Source organism: Haematobia irritans, chromosome 4, assembly GCF_050003625.1.
Source record: "Haematobia irritans isolate KBUSLIRL chromosome 4, ASM5000362v1, whole genome shotgun sequence".
Classification (NCBI taxonomy): Eukaryota; Metazoa; Arthropoda; class Insecta; order Diptera; family Muscidae; genus Haematobia; species Haematobia irritans.
Genome location: NC_134400.1, coordinates 156459282 through 156481878, shown reverse-complemented (window position 1 = coordinate 156481878; position 22597 = coordinate 156459282). Strand labels below are relative to the sequence as shown.

The 22597-nt window shown below is 33.6% G+C and overlaps 1 protein-coding gene across 6 annotated transcripts in view; it reads right to left on the bottom strand.

Annotated features, from left to right (window-relative positions):
* The window catches only part of Mp (collagen XV/XVIII-type protein multiplexin), a 1363033-nt gene that overhangs the window by 198157 nt on the left and 1142279 nt on the right, over nt 1–22597 (bottom strand). For all 6 annotated transcript variants that reach the window (XM_075303610.1, XM_075303614.1, XM_075303611.1 and 3 more), the window contains one exon: nt 6352–6474. In XM_075303610.1, the coding sequence (XP_075159725.1) occupies nt 6352–6474 (123 nt within the window). The remainder of the gene's footprint in view (nt 1–6351; nt 6475–22597) is intronic.

Genomic DNA, 22597 nt, shown 5'->3' with positions numbered 1-22597 from the left:
CGATATGGCCCATTTGCAATACCATCCGACCTACATCAATAGCAACTACTTGTGCCAAGTTTCAAGTCGATAGCTTGTTTCGTTCGGAAGTTAGCGTGATTTCAACAGGCGGACGGACGGACGGACATGCTCAGATCGACTCAGAATTTCAACACAACCCAGAATATATATACTTTATGGGGTCTTAGAGCAATATTTCGATGTGTTACAAACGGAATGACAAAGTTAATATACCCCCCTCCTATGGTGGAGGGTATAAAAAGTTAAAATTATCCATTAAAAGTATGAAAAAACCAAGTTTTAAAAAATTGAATTAAGAGAACTTCCTGGGTAGTTAAAATAAAGAACATCATTGGGAGTGCATCTTCTGAAAGTGCTTTTAAAGTTGTGCCTTTGGAAGAACTTCCAAATTATTTTGCAGGGATGTTGACAAAATTTCTGTAGAAGTAAATTTTTGGCAAAATTTTCTATAGAAATAAAATTTTGGCAAAATTTTTTATAGAAATAAAATTTTTGCAAAATTTTCTATAGGAATAAAATTTTGGCAAAATTTTCTATAGAAATAAAATTTTTGCAAAAATTTCTATAAAATGAAAATATTGGCAAATTTTTCTTTAGAAATAAAATTTTGACAAAATTATCTATAGAAAAAAATTTTTGACAATGTTCTCTATAGAAGATTTTTTTGTTTGGAATTTTTTTGGTAGAATTTTCTCTTTAAATTTTAGTAGATTACATTTTGCGTTTTTATATAAAAGCATGTAACTTTTGCAAAAAGTGTGTTATTGGGTTAGTAGTAACACTGAAATGAATACAAATTTACACACAAATTTCTGCTAAAATTGACAATGTAATATCTGCTAGATATGTTGGGCGTCGATAAGTGCGCCTGTGTTCATTTCAGCAAAATAAAATTCGTAGCAAAAATTTGTTCGGTCAATAAAATACCCTAATTGATCATTTATTGTATATGACTGGATCTATTGCTATTTTGACAATGTCTTAATATAAATAATTTCCAAATGTTAAAATATAAAGCAACTGAATGGAAAACCACTGTTAAGTCAGAGGCAAATATTCACAATCACTTGTCCCTTGAAATTGAGAACAGGAAATGAGAAAATCTTTATTTCGTTTTGTGCCAATGTGTTGAAGGTACTTAAATCCGCTTTAAAAAAAAAAGAAAAGTACCATTCTACACAGACCTAGAGCAGTTGTGAAGCACTGGAAGGATACTATAAAGAATTCAGATAAACCCCGCCATTTATTTACAAAGATACAAAAAAAAAAGAAATGTAAAAGTCGAATGTGTAAAGCAGCGAGAAGAAACGACATAAGTGCCATCCTTTTACGACCAACTTAATTTCATTGATGTCAATGGTCTGGTATGTACGTCCGTCGCCATCTTCTGTCTGTTGCACTTTAATTTGTTTTTTTTTTTCCTCATTGGTGTAAATAAATATTTGCACAACATTTTGTTGGTGAAGGCAAACAAGGATAGTCTGCATACTGGAATGTTATCTAATTTCCAATGGTAAATGTACTCATTTTGGGGAACAGATTTCAGATCTAGAAGGGATTTTATCATACAATCTCGTGGGGGAAATTCCCTAGAAGGTTATGCGTTGGAGTGCAAATCAAAAAATTATCCAGAATTTTTTCCTCTACTCAAAGTAGATTTAGTTTGTAATTTCTACTGATTACAGTGTGCTAGGTAACGAACTCAAAAAGGGAAAAATCGTATTTGGTGAGAAACCAAATAGTTCAGAATATCTTAAAATGTATACATAATGCCCATCTTGGACATATAAAACAATGCAATATAATTTTCACACAAAGTAGTTAGTTTTTCCCCAAAAAAAAAAACATATATTTTTTTTTCTGCGTGACAGGTGTATGTCATAATCGAAATTTTATTTTCATTTTCACAGTGTAATACGTATTTCCTCAAATATTTTCTTTTCTTTAATTTCGCACAGAAAAAAAAATTCACGACAATTTTTTCAATAAAAATTTTAATTGAACTTTAAAAAACATTCAATTAAAAGTTTAATTAATGCAACAAATTTTGTAATTGAAACAAAAATAAATAGTATCAATTAATTTTTTAATGGGATCATTTAAATTTTTAATTGACTTTAAATTAATTTTTTAATTATACTATCATTTCTGTGATTGAAGACATTTCAGTTCAAAAATTAATTGGATCAATTAATTTCGTGATTGAATCAGAAAAAAAATGTTTGGTGTGCTGGTCATTTTTTCATTATCTACCAAGTTTACATTTTGCCGAGAAATTAATAACACTACCTCGCTAAACATGCACACGGACGAATTCAAAAAAATGTTTACTTGTAATATCCTTGTATTTAACGTTTGCTTTTATTCTGTTTATTTAAGGTACTTGAGCAATTTTCGTAAATTGCCCTTAGAAAACTAACATAAGTACTTTACCTCGCCATGTTTATTTAAACATGTTTTTTAGGGGCAATTCAATGCAACAGAAGGGAAATAAGCAAAAAATGTGAAAGGATATTGGTTTTTGTTTTTTTTTGTAGTAGTTGTTGTATTCTTTTATGAAAAAGATTTTGGAAAAATAGGTCGTGTTATTTCGCATATTAAGTTTTGGCGGAATTAATTTGGTGGGGTAGTTGAAAGTGTTTTTGTAATTTGTCCATAGATGTCGTTGGAGTCATTTATCTCCAGTACAGCATATCACATTGTTTTATACCATGAGTTGTTGCAAAGTTAAGATTTTATGCTTTAGTTGGCCAAAATTAACTTAAATTTGTAAATTCTTAAGATAAGTGTTTTTTTTTTTTTCAAAAAATTTAAGTTGACGGTTTACCAGTCCGTATTAACCACAAGTCGACTTTGTAACTTTTTGAAAACCGATTCAAATCTACTATTGATATGGGCAAAATAGCCTACTGGTTTTTATACCCGTATGGGGGGTATATTAACTTTGTCATTCCATTTGTAACACATCGAAATATTGATCTAAGACCCCATAAAGTATATATATTCTGGGTCGTGGTGAAATTCTGAGTCGATATGAGCATGTCCGTCCGTCCGTCCGTCTGTTGAAATCACGCTAACTTCCGAACGAAACAAGCTATCGACTTGAAATTTGGCACAAGTAGTTGTTATTGATGTAGGTCGGATGGTATTGCAAATGGGCCATATCGGTCCACTTTTACGTATAGCCCCCATATAAACGGACCCCCAAATTTGGCTTGCGATGCCTCTAAGAGAAGCAAATTTCATCCGATCCGGCTGAAATTTGGTACATGGCGTTAGTATCTGGTCTCTAACAACCATGCAAAAATTGGTCCACATCGGCTCATAATTATATATAGCCCCCATATAAACCGATGCCCCTATTTGGCTTGCAGAGCCTCTAAGAGAAACAAATTTCATCGGATCCGGCTGAAATTTCGTACATGATGTTAGTATATGGTCTCTAATGCAAAAATTGGTCCATCTCGGTCCATAATCCTTGGCTTTTAAAAGTTTCTTGTTCCCTATTTTAATGAACTAAAAATAGGGAACAACTTTTTATACAAAAAATTTGCTAAATTTAAAAGTTCAAAGTTTCGTATAAAATGAAATTCGTTGGCGCTGAAAACATTTTTGCAATAATGAACTCCAAAGTACGCTATGAAATTTGCATTAAAAAGTTAGAAACAATAATTATGTCTAATAAGTTTTTCTTTTTTAATTTGTCGAAAAAATATTTACTAATTTTTGTTATATTGGCCTTTGTAACAACAGTTTAACTAATTTTTTCAATTCCCTACAAGTAGGAAATTTTGAAGTTTGACAATTTATCTGAAAATCGAAAGTCACAGCTGTTAAAGTAGACTTTTCAATAATAGCAATAATAAAAGGTGGCTTTTTAGCTATTGTCTTTTTGGAAACAATGGTTTAAAAGGCTGATGCAAGTTTTTTTTTATAACCTCCACCATAGGATGTGGGGTATATTAACTTTGTCATTCCGTTTGTAACACATCGAAATATTGCTCTAAGACCCCATTAAGTATATATATTCTGGATCGTGGTGAAATTCTGAGTCGATCTGAGCATGACCGTCCGTCTGTTGAAATCACGCTAACTTCCGAACGAAACAAGCTATCGACTTGAAACTTGCCACAAGTAGTTGCTATTGATGTAGGTCGGATGGTATTGCAAATGGGCCATATCGGTCCACTTTTACGTATAGCCTCCATATAAACGGACCCCCAAATTTGGCTTGCAGACCCTCTAAGAGAAGCAAATTTCATCCGATCCGGCTGAAATTTGGTACATGGTGTTAGTATATGGTCTCTAACAACCATGCAAAAATTGGTCCACATCGGTCCATAATTATATATAGCCCCCATATAAACCGATCCCCCGATTTCGCTTTCGGAGCCTCTAAGAGAAGCAAATTTCTTCCGATCCGGCTGAAATTTGGTACATTGTGTTAGTATATGGTCTCTAACAAACATGCAACAATTGGTCCACATCGGTCCATAATTATATATAGCCCCCATATAAACCGATCCCCCGATTTCGCTTTCAGAGCCTCCAAGAGAAGCAAATTTCTTCCGATCCGGCTGAAATTTGGTACATTATGTTAGTATATGGTCTCTAACAAACATGCAAAAATTGGTCCACATCGGTCCATAATTATATATAGCCCCCATATAAACCGATCCCCAGATTTGGCTTGCGGAGCCTCTAAGAGAAGAAAATTTCATCCGATCCGGCTGAAATTTGGTACATGGTGTTAGTATAAAGTCTCTAACAACTATGCAGAAATTGGTCTACATCGGTAAATAATTATATATAGCCCCATATAAACCGATCCCCAGAGTTGGTTTGCGGAGCCTCAAAGAGAAGCAAATTTCATCCGATCCGGCTGAAATTTGGTACATGGTGTTAGTATATGGTCTCTAATGACCATGGTTAGGTTAGGTTAGGTTAGGTTAGGTTATGTGGCAGCCCGATGTATCAGGCTCACTTAGACTATTCAGTCCATTGTGATACCACAGTGGTGAACTTCTCTCTTATCACTGAGTGCTACCCGATTCCATGTTAAGCTCAATGACAAGGGACCTCCTTTTTTATAGCCGAGTCCGAACGGCGTTCCACATTGCAGTGAAACTACTTAGAGAAGCTTTGAAACCCTCAGAAATGTCACCAGCATTACTGAGGTGGGATAATCCACCGCTGAAAAACTTTTTGGTGTTCGGTCGTAGCAGGAATCGAACCCACGACCTTGTGTATGCAAGGCGGGCATGCTAACCATTGCACCACGGTGGCTCCCATGACCATGCAAAAATTGGTCCACATCGGTGCTATGTAATTATGCACCATATAAACCGATCGCCAGATTTGACCTCCGGAGCTCCTTGGAAGACCAAAATTCATCGTATTCGGTTGAAATTTGGTACGTGATGTTAGTATATGGTATCCAACAACCATGCATGAATTGGTTCATATCAGTCCATAATTATATATAGCCCTCATATAAACCGATCCCCAGATTTGACCTCCGGTGACTTGTGGAGAAGCAAAATTCATTCGATCTGGTTGAAATTAAATCATCTCAACCGGCCAGATCTCGCTAAAAACTATGGAAATGTGTAGTGGCCAACACTGAAACCTATGTATAGTCAGGCTTGCGGGATGGGTATCTGGCATTTTCTTTTCAGTAACTTAATAATATCAATTCCCTTAATCTTCCCGCCCAATAAGCTCGTATAAATATTGTAATAATTATTGTCTTTTCCCACTTGTGAAAGAAAATTTCGTATTTTGAAGGAGAAAAAAATCGTAGTTCTAAATTGCAAAAATGTCTGTAGTGCCATGCCAAGTTCAAGATGGACGCATTTTTGGAAACAAATTTAAATTTGTGGAAATTTGAAACTATTTGGTGGGAAGTATTGAAGAAATCTTTAAACTTTATTTGTTTAAATTTTTTCACGTTTTGAGTTCATTTAAATAACGTACAAAAAAAAAAATAAAAATAAAATTTTTTCATTTTGTGGAAAATTTTACTAAAACATAATAATTTCAATAAGCTAAAATAAACTTAAATTGGATTTAGTGCCCTGGAGGGTTCAATCGTTTTAGAATATATTTCATTTAATTATTTTCAGACGATTCATCGAATATATTGCGATTCTTTGAACTTTCCCATACAAAATTAAATAACAAAATAAAATACATAAATAATAATATACGTACGAGTATTATGTATATAAAAGTGTATGTATGTATGATTGTATATTTTTCGATATGATATGCCAACGATGGTTGCCAATAACCATGATGATTATGATGATAATTATGATGTTGACTTACCGTTGGTGTATTGAGTAAAGGTGGTAAATTGTTTAATAAATTCGAAGATTGTATATCAACACGCACTGGTGGTGCAATTGTGGTCGGTGGGGCTGGTGTAGCAATTGGCACCAATGTTCCAAGCTGCAATGGGAGGAAACAGAAAAAATAAAAAATTAAATCAATATTGAACAAAATATACGTATTTCCATTTCATGTAGAGAAAAGGAAATGAGTTTTTATGAATCATAGGTGGTCTTTTGTTTTTCATATTTCATTAATGCAATTAAAATATCCACTTAATTTATTATAACTCTTACCATAGTATGTGACCGTTCTTACTTTCTAATAAGTTTTTTTGAATTAGTCGAAAAATATTTACTTATTTTTGTTATATTGGCCTTGGTAACAACAGTTTAAGTAATTTTTTCTATAAATTACATCAATTTCCAACGAGGAGGGTTCACTATTTTGGAGTTTGAAAATGTATCTGAAATTCGAAAGTCTCGATGTACGTCCGTCCGTCTGTTCTTTTGAGCGATACAAGATATTGGCTTGAAACTTTATACAAATTGTTGCTATTAATATAGATCAGATGGTATTGCATTGGGCCATATCGAAAAACTTTGGGTATGCAAACCTCCTTCAAATTCTATAGCTTTCAACCTTGTATCGAACAAATTTCATCAAAATCGGACAGTTGGCGGACAGATGCCAAGTCCTCAATCATTTAAATAAGATAATATCACAAACGTTCCAAAAAAAAATTCCATATTTGAGAGGTGTACATGTTTCGGAGTGTCCATGTTTGAGAGGTATACTTTTGCAATATATGTAGACTTTTTATTTATTTACATTTAGATAAGATCTATTTGGTAGATCGTTTGTAAAAATTGGACCGAATAAAGTGGTTTGTTTACCTACCCAAAGTTTCTTTAAGACACCAACAATGTGGCATATAAGTGGACAATAAAGTTATGTGACGTTTAAACCTTCAAAAACTGGTCACCTCCCAAATGTGAACAAAATTTGGACAACTTTGGGTGTCCAGGTTCCAATGTTTCAATTTGCTTTCACATTAATTAAGCCCTATGAGGGAAGATGCAACTAGCCAGAAATTTCTAAAACAAAATATTTTTGATTTACTCTTTACTAAATTGTTTGATGTTAAGTGGCAATCTAAAATGTCGTTTGGGATGAAATAATTATTTTTATACCCTCCACCATAGGATGGGGGGTATATTAACTTTGTCATTCCGTTTGTAACACATCGAAATACTGCCCTAAGACCCCATAAAGTATATATATTGTGGGTCGTGGTGAAATTCTGAGTCGATCTAAGCATGTACGTCCGTCCGTCTGTTGAAATCACGCTAACTTCCGAACGAAACAAGCTTCGACTTGAATCTTGGCACAAGTAGTTGTTATTGATGTAGGTCGGATGGTATTGCAAATGGGCCATATCGGTCCACTTTTAAGTATAGCCCCCATATAAATGGATCCCCAGATTTGGCTTGCGGAGCCTGTAAGAGTAGAATATTTCATCCCCAGATTTGTCCTCCGGAGCCTCTTCGAGGGTCAAAATTCATCCGATCCGTTTGAAATTTGGAAAGTGGTGTTAGTATGTGGTCTCTAACAAACACGCAAGAATTGGTCAACATCGGGTCCATAATTATATATAGCCCCCATATAAACCGTTCCCCAGATTTGATCTCCGGAGCCTCTTGGAGAAGCAAAATACATCCGATCCGGTTGAAATTTGCAACGTGATGTTAGTATATGGCCGCTAATAGCCATGCCAAAATTGGTCCATATATAGCCGATACCCAATCACACAAAAATTGGTCCATATCAGTTCATAATCATGGTTGCCACTAGAGCCAAAAATAATCTACCAAAATATTATTTTTATACAAAAGTTTGTCAAAATTTTATTTTTATGGAAAATTTTGTCAAAATTTTATTCCTATAGAAAATTTTGTCAAATTATATTTCTATAGAAAATTTTGGCAAAATTTTATTTCTATAGAAAATGTTGTCAAAATTTTAATTCTATAGAGAATGTTGTCAAAATTTTAATTCTCTTGAAAATTTTGTCAAAATTTAGTTCTATAGAAAATTTTGTCAAAATGTTATGTCAATAGAAAATTTTGTCAAAATATTAGTTCTATAGAAAATTTTAACAAAATTTTATTTCTGTAAAAAATTTTGCTAAAATTTTATTTCTATAGAAAATTTTGTCCAAAATTTACTTCTATAGAAAACGTTGTCAAAAATTTTATTTCTATAGAAACTTTTATCAAAATTTTATTTCTATAGAAAATTTTTTCAAACTTAATTATATACGTATTTAATCGGCCTTTTTATACCATCCACCATAGGATGGGGGTATATTAATTTTGTCATTCCGTTTGTAACACATCGAAATATTGATCTAAGACCCCATAAAGTATACATATTCTGGGTCGTGGTGAAATTCTGAGTCGATATGAGCATGTCTGTCCGTCCGTCCGTCTGTTGAAATCACGCTAACTTCCGAACGAAACAAGCTATCGACTTGAAACTTGGCACAAGTAGTTGCTATTGATGTAGGTCGGATGGTATTGCAAATGAGCCATATAGGACCACTTTTACGTATAGCCCCCATATAAACCGACGCTCAGATCATATAAACCGATCCGCAAATTTGGATTGCGGATCCTCTAAGAGAAAAAAATTTCAATGACCATGCCAAAATTGGTCCATATCGGTCTATAGTTTTATATAGGCGATCCCCAAAAATAATCTACCAAAATTTTATTTCTATAGAAAATTTTGCAAAATGTTATTACTATAGAAAATGTTGTCAAAATTTTATTACTATACAAAATTTTGTCAAGATTGTATTTTTATAGAAAATTTTGTCAAAATGTAATTTCTATCGAAAATTTTGTAAAAATTTTTTTACTATACAAAATTCTGTCAAGATTTTATTTCTATAGAAAATTCTGTCAAGATTTTATTTCTATAGAAAATTTTGTAAAATATTTATTTCTATAGAAAATTTTGTGAAAATTTTATTTCTATAGAAAATTTTGTCAAACTGAATTATATACGTATTTATTCGGCTTTTTATACCCTGCTCCACACTGTGGAACAGGGTATTATAAGTTAGTGCATATGTTTGCAACACCCAGAAGGAGACGAGATAGACACATTGTGTCTTTGACAAAAATGCTCAGGGTGGGCTCTTGAGTCGATATAGCCATGTACGTCTGTCCGTCTGTCCGTGAACACATTTTTGTAATCAAAGTATAGGTCGCAGTTTTAGTCCAATCGACTTCAAATTTGGCACAAGTATGTGTTTTGGCTCAGAATAGATCCTTATTGATTTTGGAAGAAATCGGTTCAGATTTAGATATAGATCCCATATATATATTTCGCCCGATATGGACTTATATGGCCCCAGAAGCCAGAGTTTAAGTGTGACAAATTTTATTGAAATCGGTTCAGATTTAGATATAGCTCCCATATATATCTTTCGCCCGATATGGACTAATACGGTCCCAGAAGCCAGAGTTTTACCCCAATTTGGTTGAAATTTTGCACAGGGAGTAGAATTAGCATTGTTGCTATGCGTGCCAAATTTGGTTGAAATCGGTTCAGATTTAGATATAGCTCCCATATATAGCTTTCGCCCGATTTACGCTCATATGACCACAGAGGCCAATTTTTTGCTCCGATTTAGTTGAAATTTTGCACAGGGAGTAGAATTAGCATTGTAGCTATGTGTGCCTAATTTGGTTGAAATCGGTTCGGATTTAGATATAGCTCCAATATATAGCTTTCGGCCGATTTACACTCATATGACCACAGAGGCCAATTTTTAACTCCGATTTAGTTGAAATTTTGCACTGGGAGTAGAATTAGCATTGTAGCTATGCGTGCCAAATTTGGTTGAAATCGGTTCAGATTTAGATATATCTCCCAAATATAGCTTTCGGCCGATTTACACTCATATGACCACAGAGGCCAATTTTTAACTCCGATTTAGTTGAAATTTTGCACAGGGAGTAGAATTAGCATTGTTGTTATGCGTGCCAAATTTGGTTGAAATCGGTTCAGATTTAGATATTGCTCCCATATATATGTTTTTCTGATTTCGACAAAAATTGTCAAAATATCAACATTTTCCTTGTAAAATCGCCACTGATTAGTCGAAAAGTTGTAAAAATGACTCTATTTCTCCTATACTTCTAATACATATATACCGAGCGATAAATCATAAATAAACTTTTTCGAAGTTTCCTTAAAATTGCTTAAGATTTAAATATTTCCCATATTTATACCCTTCACCACTACTGTGGTACAGGGTATAATAAGTTTGTGCATTTGTATGTAACGCCAAGAAGGAGTAATCATAGACCAACCTTTTAGTATACGGATCGGCTTAGAATTAAATTCTGAGTCGATTTAGCGATGTCCGTCTGTCTGTCTGTCCGTCTGTCTGTCCGTCTGTCTGTCTGTCTGTCTGTTGATGTATTTTTGTGTGCAAAGTACAGCTCGCAGTTTTAGTTCGATTGTCCTAAAATTTGGTATAGGGTCCTGTTTCGGCTCAAAGACGATCCCTATTGATTTTGGAAAAAATCGGTTCAGATTTAGATATAGCTGCCATATATATTTTTCACCGATCTGGTCATAATTGGCGTGTATATCAACCGATCTTCCTCAAATTCCGTACATCCAAATATTTTATGAGTCTCGAAAAACTTGCAAAATATCAGCCAAATCGGTTCAGATTTAGATATAGCTCCCATATATAGCTTTCGCCCGATTTACACTCATTTGCCCACAGAGGCCAATTTTTTGCTCCGATTTAGTTGAAATTTTGCACAGGGAGTAGAATTAGCGTTGTAACTATGCGTGCCAAATTTGCTTGAAATCGGTTCAGATTTGGATATATCTCCCATATAAAGCTTTCGCCCGATTTACACTCATATGACCACAGAGGCCAATTTTTAACTCCGATTTAGTTGAAATTTTGCACAGGGAGTAGAATTAGCATTGTAACTATGCGTCCCAAATTTGGTTGAAATCGGTTCAGATTTAGATATAGCTCCCATATATATGTTTTTCTGATTCCGACAAAAATGGTCAAAATACCAACATTTTCCTTGTAAAATCGCCACTGCTTAGTCGAAAAGTTGTAAAAATGACTCGAATTTTCCTAAACTTCTAATACATATATATCGAGCGATAAATCATAAATAAACTTTTGCGAAGTTTCCTTAAAATTGCTTCAGATTTTAATGTTTCCCATATTTTTTTACTAACATTGTGTTCCACCCTAGTGCATTAGCCGACTTAAATGTTGAGTCTATAGATTTTGTAGAAGTCTATCAAATTCTGCCGGATCGAGTGATATTTAAATGTATGTATTTGGGACAAACCTTTATATATAGCCCCCAACACATTTGACGGATGTGATATGGTATCGAAAATTTAGATTTACAAAGTGGTGCAGGGTATAATATAGTCGGCTCCGCCCGACTTTAGACTTTACTTACTTGTTTTTTACTAACATTGTGTTCCACCCTAGTGCATTAGCCGACTTAAATTTTGAGTCGATAGATATTGTAGAAGTCTATCAAATTCTGTCCAGATCGAGTGATATTTAAATGTATGTATTTGGGACAAACCTTTATATATAGCCCCCGACACATTTGACGTATGTGATATGATATTGAAAATTTAGATCTACAAAGTGGTGCAGGGTATAATATAGTCGGCACCGCCCGACTTTAGACTTTCCTTACTTGTTATACCCTTCACCACTACTGTGGTACAGGGTATAATAAGTTTGTGCATTTGTATGTAACGCCAAGAAGGAAACGTCTGAGACCCATCGTTTAGTATACCGATCGTCTTAGAATTAAATTCTGAGCCGATTTAGCTATGTCCGTCTGTCTGTCTGTCTGTCTGTCTGTCTGTCTGTCCGTCTGTCTGTTGATGTATTTTAGTGTGCAAAGTACAGCTCGCAGTTTTAGTCCGATTGTCCTAAAATTTGGTATAGGGTCCTGTTTCGGCTCAGAGACGATCCCTATTGATTTTGGAAAAAATCGGTTCAGATTTAGATATAGCTGCCATATAAATTTTCCACCGATCTGGTCATAATTGGCGTGTATATCAACCGATCTTCCTCAAATTCCGTACATCCGAATATTTTATGGGTCTCGAAAAACTTGCAAAATATCAGCCAAATCGGTTCAGATTTAGATATAGCTCCCATATATAGCTTTCGGCCGATTTACACTCATTTGCCCACAGAGGCCAATTTTTAACTCCGATTTAGTTGAAATTTTGCACAGGGAGTAGAATTAGCATTCTTACAATGCGTGCCAAATTTGGTTGAAATCGGTTCAGATTTGGATATATCTCCCTTATACAGCTTTCGCCCGATTTACACTCATATGACCACAGAGGCCAATTTTTAACTCCGATTTAGTTGAAATTTTGCACAGAGAGTAGAATTAGCATTGTTGCTATGCGTGCCAAATTTGGTTGAAATCGGTTCAGATTTAGATATAGCTCCCATATATATGTTTTTCTGATTTCGACAAAAATGGTCAAAATATAGCTGCCATATATATTTTTCACCGATCTGGTCATAATTGGCGTGTATATCAACCGATCTTCCTCAAATTCCGTACATACGAATATTTTATGGGTCTCGAAAATCTTGCGAAATATCAGCCAAATCGGTTCAGATTTAGTTATAGCTCCCATATATAGCTTTCGGCCGATTTACACTCATTTGCCCACAGAGGCCAATTTTTAACTCCGATTTAGTTGAAATTTTGCACAGGGAGTAGAATTAGCATTGTTACAATGCGTGCCAAATTTGGTTGAAATCGGTTCAGATTTGGATATATCTCCCTTATACAGCTTTCGCCCGATTTACACTCATATGACCACAGAGGCCAATTTTTTGCTCCGATTTAGTTGAAATTTTGCACAGGGAGTAGAATTAGCATTGTAGCAATGCGTGCCAAATTTGGTTGAAATCGGTTCAGATTTAGATATATCTCCCATATATAGCTTTCGCCCGATTTACACTCATATGACCACAGAGGCCAATTTTTTGCTCCGATTTAGTTGAAATTTTGCACAGGGAGTAGAATTAGCATTGTAGCTATGCGTGCCAAATTTGGTTGAAATCGGTTCAGATTTAGATATATCTCCCATATATAGCTTTCGCCCGAATTACACTCATATGCACAGAGAGTAGAATTAGCATTGTTGCTATGCGTGCCAAATTTGGTTGAAATCGGTTCAGATTTAGATATAGCTCCTATATATATGTTTTTCTGATTTCGACAAAAATGGTCAAAATACCAAAATTTTCCTTGCAAAATCGCCACTGCTTAGTCCAAAAGTTATAAAAATGACTCTAATTTTCCTAAACTTCTAATACATATATATCGAGCGATAAATCATAAATAAACTTTAGCGAAGTTTCCGTAAAATTGCTTCAGATTTAAATGTTTTACATATTTTTTACTAATATTGTGTTCCACCCTAGTGCATTAGCCGACTTAAATTTTGAGTCTATAGATTTTGGAGAAGAATATCAAATTCTTTCCAGATCGAGTGTTATTTAAATGTATGTATTTGGGACAAACCTTTATATATAGCCCCCAACACATTTGACGGATTTGATATGGTATCGAAAATTTAGATCTACAAATTGGTGCAGGGTATAATATAGTCGGTCCCGCCCGACTTTAGACTTTCCGTACTTGTTTTTTACTAACATTGTGTTCCACCCTAGTGCATTAGCCGACTTAAATTTTGAGTCTATAGATTTTGTAGAAGTCTATCAAATTCTGTCCAGATCGAGTGATATTTAAATGTATGTATTTGGGACAAACCTTTATATATAGCCCCCAACACATTTGACGGATTTGATATGGTATCGAAAATTTAGATCTACAAAGTGGTGCAGGGTATAATATAGTCGGCCCCGCCCGACTTTAGACTTTCCGTACTTGTTTTGTTTAATATATACCCCGTATGGACTAACTTATAATTGAGAAGACGGTGTTAAGAAGTTTTAAGATACCTTGCCATCGGCAAGTGTTACGGCAACCCAAGTAATTCGATTGTGAATGACAGTCTTAAGTACATGTTTCTATGCAATCCATGGTGGAGGGTACATAAGATTTGGCCTGGCCGAACTTACGGCCGTATATACTTGTTTTTTTTTTTTTTGTTTTGCGTCTAGAGCCCTATTATTGAAATCCATGGCAAATAAATTTGCTTTTTGGAACCCATTTCCCTTCTAATATGGTTACCTAAAGTGTTAAAATGACCATCTTTTGCATATGAAATCTTCCAATTGGGTACAATTTTATACATTTGTTTTTTACAAGTATAAACCCATAAATATTATGCCATTATATATAACAAAGAAAACAAAAACACACAATATTGAGCCAGAGATAATTATAATTTCTTTTGTATGTGTACATATACATTTTTCAATAAAAAGATTTATGCATTAGAATACCTCCATAAATTTTCTTAAATGGCCATGAAGAATTTTCAAGGCACTTTACACAAGCCCACATCTTGAAAACATCGAATCGCAGATATATTGCAAGGAAGCTCATTCACATATCTGCGATATGGGGGTAAAAGAAAGGCAAAAGTTTAAGTTGAAACCAAGGAAGGATATCGAACATGGATTTATAGAAGTTTTATTAACACAGAATAATACCTTAAATGCATATAAATTAGATGTGGCGATGATGATACGATTATCGAAGCTATTCAAATTCTTTGCGAATGCAAAATGAGGTTAACTTAATGGGGTAGGGATGAAAAGAGAATATGCAAAAGGATAGATATATATACCGAAAAGTTCAACTAAAATACGATGTGATTATATTCACTATACTTTTGCGTAGACTAGAAGTTATGGCAAATAGATATGACTTTCACTAAGTATCATAGATATGTGTCAGAACTTATTACACTGGATAACAAATAAATCTTTTGGAATCTTTTGCATTGTTATAGAAGTTAACTTGAATGAAAACAAGTGAGTAAAGTAGAAAGTCGGGCGGGGCTGATTATATTATAGACTAAACCACCTCTCTCGGATTCGGGATATTACAATGTTGCCATAACAACATCTAACGATTATTTTTACTAAACGAAACGAACGAAAACGAACGTCTTTCATGAACTCGTGAACGGCCTACACCGAAAAAAAAGTAAACTGTTTTATAGGAAGAATAAACTAACGGAACTAAATTGGACTCCACTTTCTGAGCGTAGTTAAACCCAGGAAAATTTAATGCCCTGTTGTACTTTTTAACTGCAGTTTACGAAATTATACCCTCTCATAGAAGAAAAAAATTAAATAAAAGTAAAGAACATAATCATTGGCGCCAAATCTTGGCCATTTTAACCATACATTGGTTCATTCTTACTATTTTTGGGAAACCTACGAAACTTTTCATTTGCTTTAGTTCATATCGAACTTTACGGTCATTGAGTTTTATACCCACATTTAGTTCATAAAATATTTGAGACAAACTTAAGAAAACGAAAATTTATTTCTGTGTAGAAGAAACAGTGAACATTTCATTTTGATTTATTCATAAATGCATCCGTTTCATTGCGATTCCATGATTTTACGATGTTGAAACGTTCATTTTTCTATTTCCTATGAAACGTTCATTTTTCTATTGGTGTAAAACGAATATTTCAACAAGGCACATTTTTTTCAGATCAAAATTATTAAACGCGCAGGTTATTGACTCATACTCTCAAATTTGTGATTGACGCAACTTGAATTATAAAATTAATGTGATCAATTAATTTCGTATTTTAATCGTAAGATTTCTCTGTGTACCAATTATCAGTCATTGAATTATGGTAAATTTTATGTTCGCTAGTGTTAGAGGATGCACGTATTTGCTCCGAGTATTCAACATTTGATAACCTGTGTGTGAGACTCGTATATTTTCACATACTTGAACGCTCATCTTTATGTACATATGTATGAGGGGTGAGGTGAATGAGAATCATATTTTATTAGCATTAAGTTCACCCTACAGGGTTCTTGCCATATCTGCAGGCGTTTTTAGTGTATGAGTGCATGGATTTAACAAAGTCATTATAATTCGTGTCACCTCTCTCTCTCTCCACAATATCTCTCCCACTCTTGCTCTTAGAAAAAGCGAAAATTTTGTCTGCTGTATTTGAAAGATACTGAATAGAGTGGAGTCAGTGTTAACAACATTGCCAACAGAATGCGTAATTGTGTAAATGATAAATCGTTTTTTCGCACATTTAAATCGTGCGTGTTGAACGTTGGTATGCATGGAGGCAAATATCTCAAGTGCTTCTATAAAGTTATCCTGGCAACGAACAAAAAAAAAATATCCTTCAAACACACTCATGACGCATACACAAATATACACTAAATCTTCGCACACTTTTTTTGGAACGTTACCAAGTCTATGAGAGGAAATCTTTAAAAGTTCAACCACATTTCCCCAATGTGCCATATTACACACCCGCATATTAACATCAAATTTTTCTTAAGGTAACCAGATCTTGTGGTTTTCACATATAATACATGAAGTCAGGAAATTGCTGCTATTTTTTTAGCAAATATAGATTAAATAAAAACAAATCATATCAAATTAAATGAAATAAAATCAATAAAATGAAATACAATAAAATGATGTAAAATAAAAAAAAAAAAACAAGTATATACGGCCGTAAGTTCGGCCAGGCCGAATCTTATGTACCCTCCAAACTTCTTCTAAACACTGCCATCCACAATCGAATTACTTAAGTTGCGGTAACGCTTGCCGATGGCAAGGTATCTTAAAACCTCCTAACACCATCTTCTAAATTGTATGTAAGTCCATACGTGGTATATATTAAATAAAAAAAGATCGATCCAATACGTATATAATTCAGTTTGACAAAGTAGACATAAAATTTTGACAAAATTTTCTACAGAAATAAAATTTTAACAAAATTTTCTACAGAAATAAAATTTTCACAAAATTTTCTATAGAAATAAAATTTTCACAAAATTTTCTATAGAAATAAAAATTTTGACAAAATTTTCTATAGAAAGAAAATTTTGACAAAAATTTCTACAGAAATAAAATTTTAACAAAATTTTCTATAGAAAAAAACTTTTGACAAAATTTTCTATAGAAATAAAATCTTGGTAGATTATTTTTGGCTCGAGTGGCAACCATGATTATGAACCGAATAAAATTTGAACAAAATTTTCTATAGAAATAAAATTTTGACTATGATGAAAATTTTATTATGAACCGAATAAAATTTTAACAAAATTTTCTCTAGAAATAAAATTTTGACAAAATTTGCTATAGAAATAAAATGTTGACAAAATTTTCTATAGAAATAAAATTTGGTAGATTATTTTTGGCTCTAGTGGCAACCATGATTATGAACCGATATGGACCAATTTTTGTGTGAGTGGACCAATTTTGGTATGGTTGTTAGCGACCATATACTAACACCACGTTCCTAATTTGAACCGGATCATTTTTACAACTTTTCGACTAAGCAGTGGCGATTTAACAAGGAAAATGTTGGTATTTTGACCATTTTTGTCGAAATCAGAATAACATATATATGGGAGCTATACCTAAATCTGAACCGATGTCAACCAAATTTGGCACGCATAGCTACAATGCTAATTCTACTCCCTGTGCAAAATTTCAACTAAATCGGAGCAAAAAATTGGCCTCTATAGGCAAATGGGTGTAAATCGGGCGAAAGCTATATATGGGAGATATATCCAAATCTGAACTGATTTCAACCAAATTTGGCACGCATAGTTACAATGCTAATTCTACTCCCTATGCAAAATTTCAACTAAATCGGAGCAAAAAATTGGCCTCTATAGGCAAATGGGTGTCAATCGGGCGAAAGCTATATATGGGAATTTGAGGAAGATCGGTTGATATACACGCCAATTATGACTAGATCGGTGAAAAATATATATGACAGCTATATCTAAATCTGAACCGATTCAATAGGGATCGTCTTTGAGCCGAAACACGACCCTGTACCAAATTTTAGGACAATCGTTCTAAAACTGCGAGCTGTACTTTGCACACAAAAATACACCAACAGACAGACAGACGGACAGACAGAGGGACATCGCTAAATCGATTCAGAGTTTAATTCTAAGACGATCGGTATACTAAACGATGGGTCTCAGACTTTTCCTTCTTGGTGTTACATACAAATGCACAAACTTATTATACCCTGTACCACAGTAGCGGTGAATTGTATAAAAATGAACTGTGATTAAACTAAATAATCCATAGATTGATATTAGAGGTGTGTGCGTGACTGAAAATTTACTCACACTCACGCACATTCACGAAGCAAAATGCTTATTCACGCACGCTCACGCATGATACGTGTGTTAGCCAATCCCACTCACACACATTCACGAAATGAAAACCAGTACTCACGCACGCTCACGCACGAACTACTTAAAAAAAACTCGCACTATTCACGACACGATGAATACTCGTGATTCACGATGAATACTCGAGACTCACGACATTTACCAAACGGAAATCAGCAATGGTAAAAAAATTAAAAAATAGAATATAGTTTGAGAGCTAAATTAAAGTTAACATACGAGTATGAATTAAATCTTGAGTTTTTTCGTGAGCGTGATTTTGCAGAAATTGTTTTCAAGCATCGATTTTATTTCTCACGCACGATCACTCACGAATTGCTTTGGATTTTCTTCACGACTCACATGATTCACGGGTGTCGCGAGAATTTCGTGTCACGCGCACACCTTTAATTGAAATTCCACAATAACTATCCAATTTTCGTACATTGTCCCATTTACATTTGGTCGAATAACTACCCTAACAACTACACGGACGAAAAAGACTGTTGTTCATATGTTTGGGTGTCAAAATTATATGTTTGGATCTCAAATTTTTTAACACAATATTTTTAAGTGCAAGCATACAATGTTCATAAACTAGCATAACATGTTTGGGACATATATATTAATATGGCAGAACATATTATGTTTGGGACATAAAATGTTTGTAAATGTTTGGATGCAAGCATATATTAAGTTAGAAATAGCATATAAACATATATGAGTTTAGAAAGAGAGACCTAGAGCAAGTAAAAGAATGGAACTGACCAATTGGCGCCTTAAAAATAGATATAAGCAAAGAAACTTTCATTAAATTTTTTTCTACCAGTGTATGCCTAAGGTGAAACATACTATGTCTGAACAATACAAACAATATTTTGTCTGGACCAATCCTGAAAATATATATGCTTGACGCAGAATGTGTTTGGGGTATATGTTACAGAAGCGATTTATTTGGAGGGTGTATATGGTCACCTCAAAATGGAAACATGCAATAGTCCTTATAGGAAATGTCTATGTAGAATTTTGACTGAAGCACATTCTAGTATTTTTCGTAAGAGGAAATGAAGAAAACGTCTTTTGATGCTCCTGGTTTTGTTTTTCGTGTCGTTCATCATCCGTATTTTTATTTTTTTTTTCGAGAAAAATGTGTTAATGACTTTTTCGTTGTGTTCTCTTTGAGGCGAATGCGTGCTTTTCATAATCATAATGTATAAATAATAAAACATTATGAAAACGCATGTAATATCCGTGATAATCTATGAGTGTTTTGACGCTTTGAAGCCTCCTCGATCTCTCTCAGATTCTGTGTCATCGTTTTATTTCATAGATTGTTTATAAAAAAAAAAAAAAATAAAATGATAAACGAGTTTTAAGCGAGACTTGGGAATCACACATGGTAAATGGTAAAATTTAATTCCATCCGGATTTGACATACATAAACGATGATAAGAATGTGGGGTAGGATTAATTGTTGGGAAATTACTACATATTACGCAACCTAAATTTTAGGATGCGAAATTTACAAAATATAAAGGACAGATTTCTTTAAAATAATGAAATTTTAATTAAAATAATGTTTATAATCTTTGTTTCAAAACCAAATTTTTTTTCATTAAATTTAGTACACACACTTTGTTAATTTGCGTTCCTCCGTTAAAGTCACATGTCTTTGAACTAAGGCTACTTTTCCTTAAAGTAAAGAAACATTTTTTCGATTTAAAGTAATTGTCCTTAAATTAACTGAAATATCGAAATTTCAGATTTAAGAAAAAAACTGCTTCAAATATAGGCTAAGATTTATTTTAAGGATTTAGCGTCTTTGGTGTAAAGTTTTTTTGCAATTATGAAAACATTTTTTACTTTGAACATTAAAAAAAAAAAAAAAAAAACAAGTTTACTTGGATCCAAAGATTTTGACCTTCCCTTAAGGATTTTGGTATTGATTCCGAGCCATAGATGCGGCTTCTTTACAATAAAGAAGTTTTTTAGCGACTTATCTGGCTTTCAATATAGGACCAATAAAATTAAAATTAGGATACAGATCTCATTTATCAAATTTCCACTCTCTTTTCGCGGTTTATTACAAACGTTAAACCAAAGACGCTAAATCCTATATTTGAAGCGTTTTTAAATCTAAAGTTTCAATATTTCAGTTAATTTAATGACAATTTCTTAAAATAAAATATGTGTTTCGTTATTTTAAGGAAAATTAGCCTTAGTTCAAATACATTTTAATGACGTTACCTCTAGATTTCCAATTTCAGGTAAATTTGATAAAAAACTACGGATTCTAGAAATTCAAGAAGAACAATCTTATGTACCCTCCACAATCTTATGTACCCTCCACCATGGATAGCGTAGAAACTCCTACGAAAGACTGTCATCCACAATCGAATTACTTGGGTTGTGGTATCTTAAAACTTCTTAACATCGTTTTCTAAATTGTGAGTTAGTCCATACACTGAAAAAAAAGCATACCCGGTTCCAAAGATTTTGTCTTTAATTTAAAAAATTTGGTATTGATTCCGAGCCAAAGAAGCGGAGAATACAAGTAAGGATACTTTTAAGACACAATTCTATTTTAAAATCGGGTTTTGTGTACTTGCTTCTAGGAAGCAAATTTTAATTTTTCGCTTTTTCAGCTTTTTTTCTTCATATGCTATCAACGTCCTTTAAAAACAATTTAACGACTACTTTATTTTCCAAATTAAGACTCGACTTCTAGTAGAAATTATGCTGTGTTTCAAGTAAAAAACGTCTTTAAAATAAAGTGTTGAAAAACATGTCCTATATTTGAACGATTTTTTGCTTTGTAGTCAAGATGCAAAAAGACAACAAATTTAAAGACAATTTCATTAAATTTAAAGATTTTTTCTAAATTATTAAAGTCAAGTTGACCTTAGCCCAAACATTTTTTCTTTCATTTTATGATATCCATTTTTAAATCAAATCACTTAATTTTAAGGACAATACGACTTCATTGAAAAGTTTATCGACCTTTGGTCAAGGAAAAAAACTTTATACTAGAGAAATGCGTCTTCTATGCTAAGCAAAATTTGCATTCGTATTTTAAAGACATGAAATCGTTGACCTCACGACAATATTTTTTTTTCAGTGTACGTGGTATATATTAGACAAAAAAGGTATGTATATGTAAGTCTAAAAATAATTACGAATCGATTTGCACGGTACGTACAGAGCCAGAATTGAAATATGGGGTCGCTTATATGTGGGCTATATAGAATTGTGAACTTGATATATACCTATTTTTGTGTGATTGGGGATCTATTTATCTGAGGGCTATATATAACTATAGACCGATATGGAGCTAATTACGCATGGTTGTTAAAGGCCATATACTAGCACAATGTACCAAATTTCAACTGACTTGGACGAAATGTACTCCTCCAAGAGGCTCCAAAACCAAATCTCCGGATCGGGCCACTTTTGGCATAGTTGTTAAATATCATATACTACCACCACGTACCACATTTCAACCAGATCGGATGAATTTTGCTTCTCCACAAGGCACCGGAGGTCAAATCTGGGGATCGGTTTATATGGGGGCTATATATAATTATGGACTGATATGAACCAATTCATGCATGGTTGTTGGATACCATATACTAACATCACGTACCAAATTTCAACCGAATCGGATGAATTTTGCTCTTCCAAGTGGCTCCGGAGGTCAAATCTGGGGATCGGTTTATATGGGGGCTATACATAATTATGGACCGATTTCGACCAATTTTTGCATGGGTGTTTGAGGCCATATATTAACACCACGTACCAAATATCAACTGA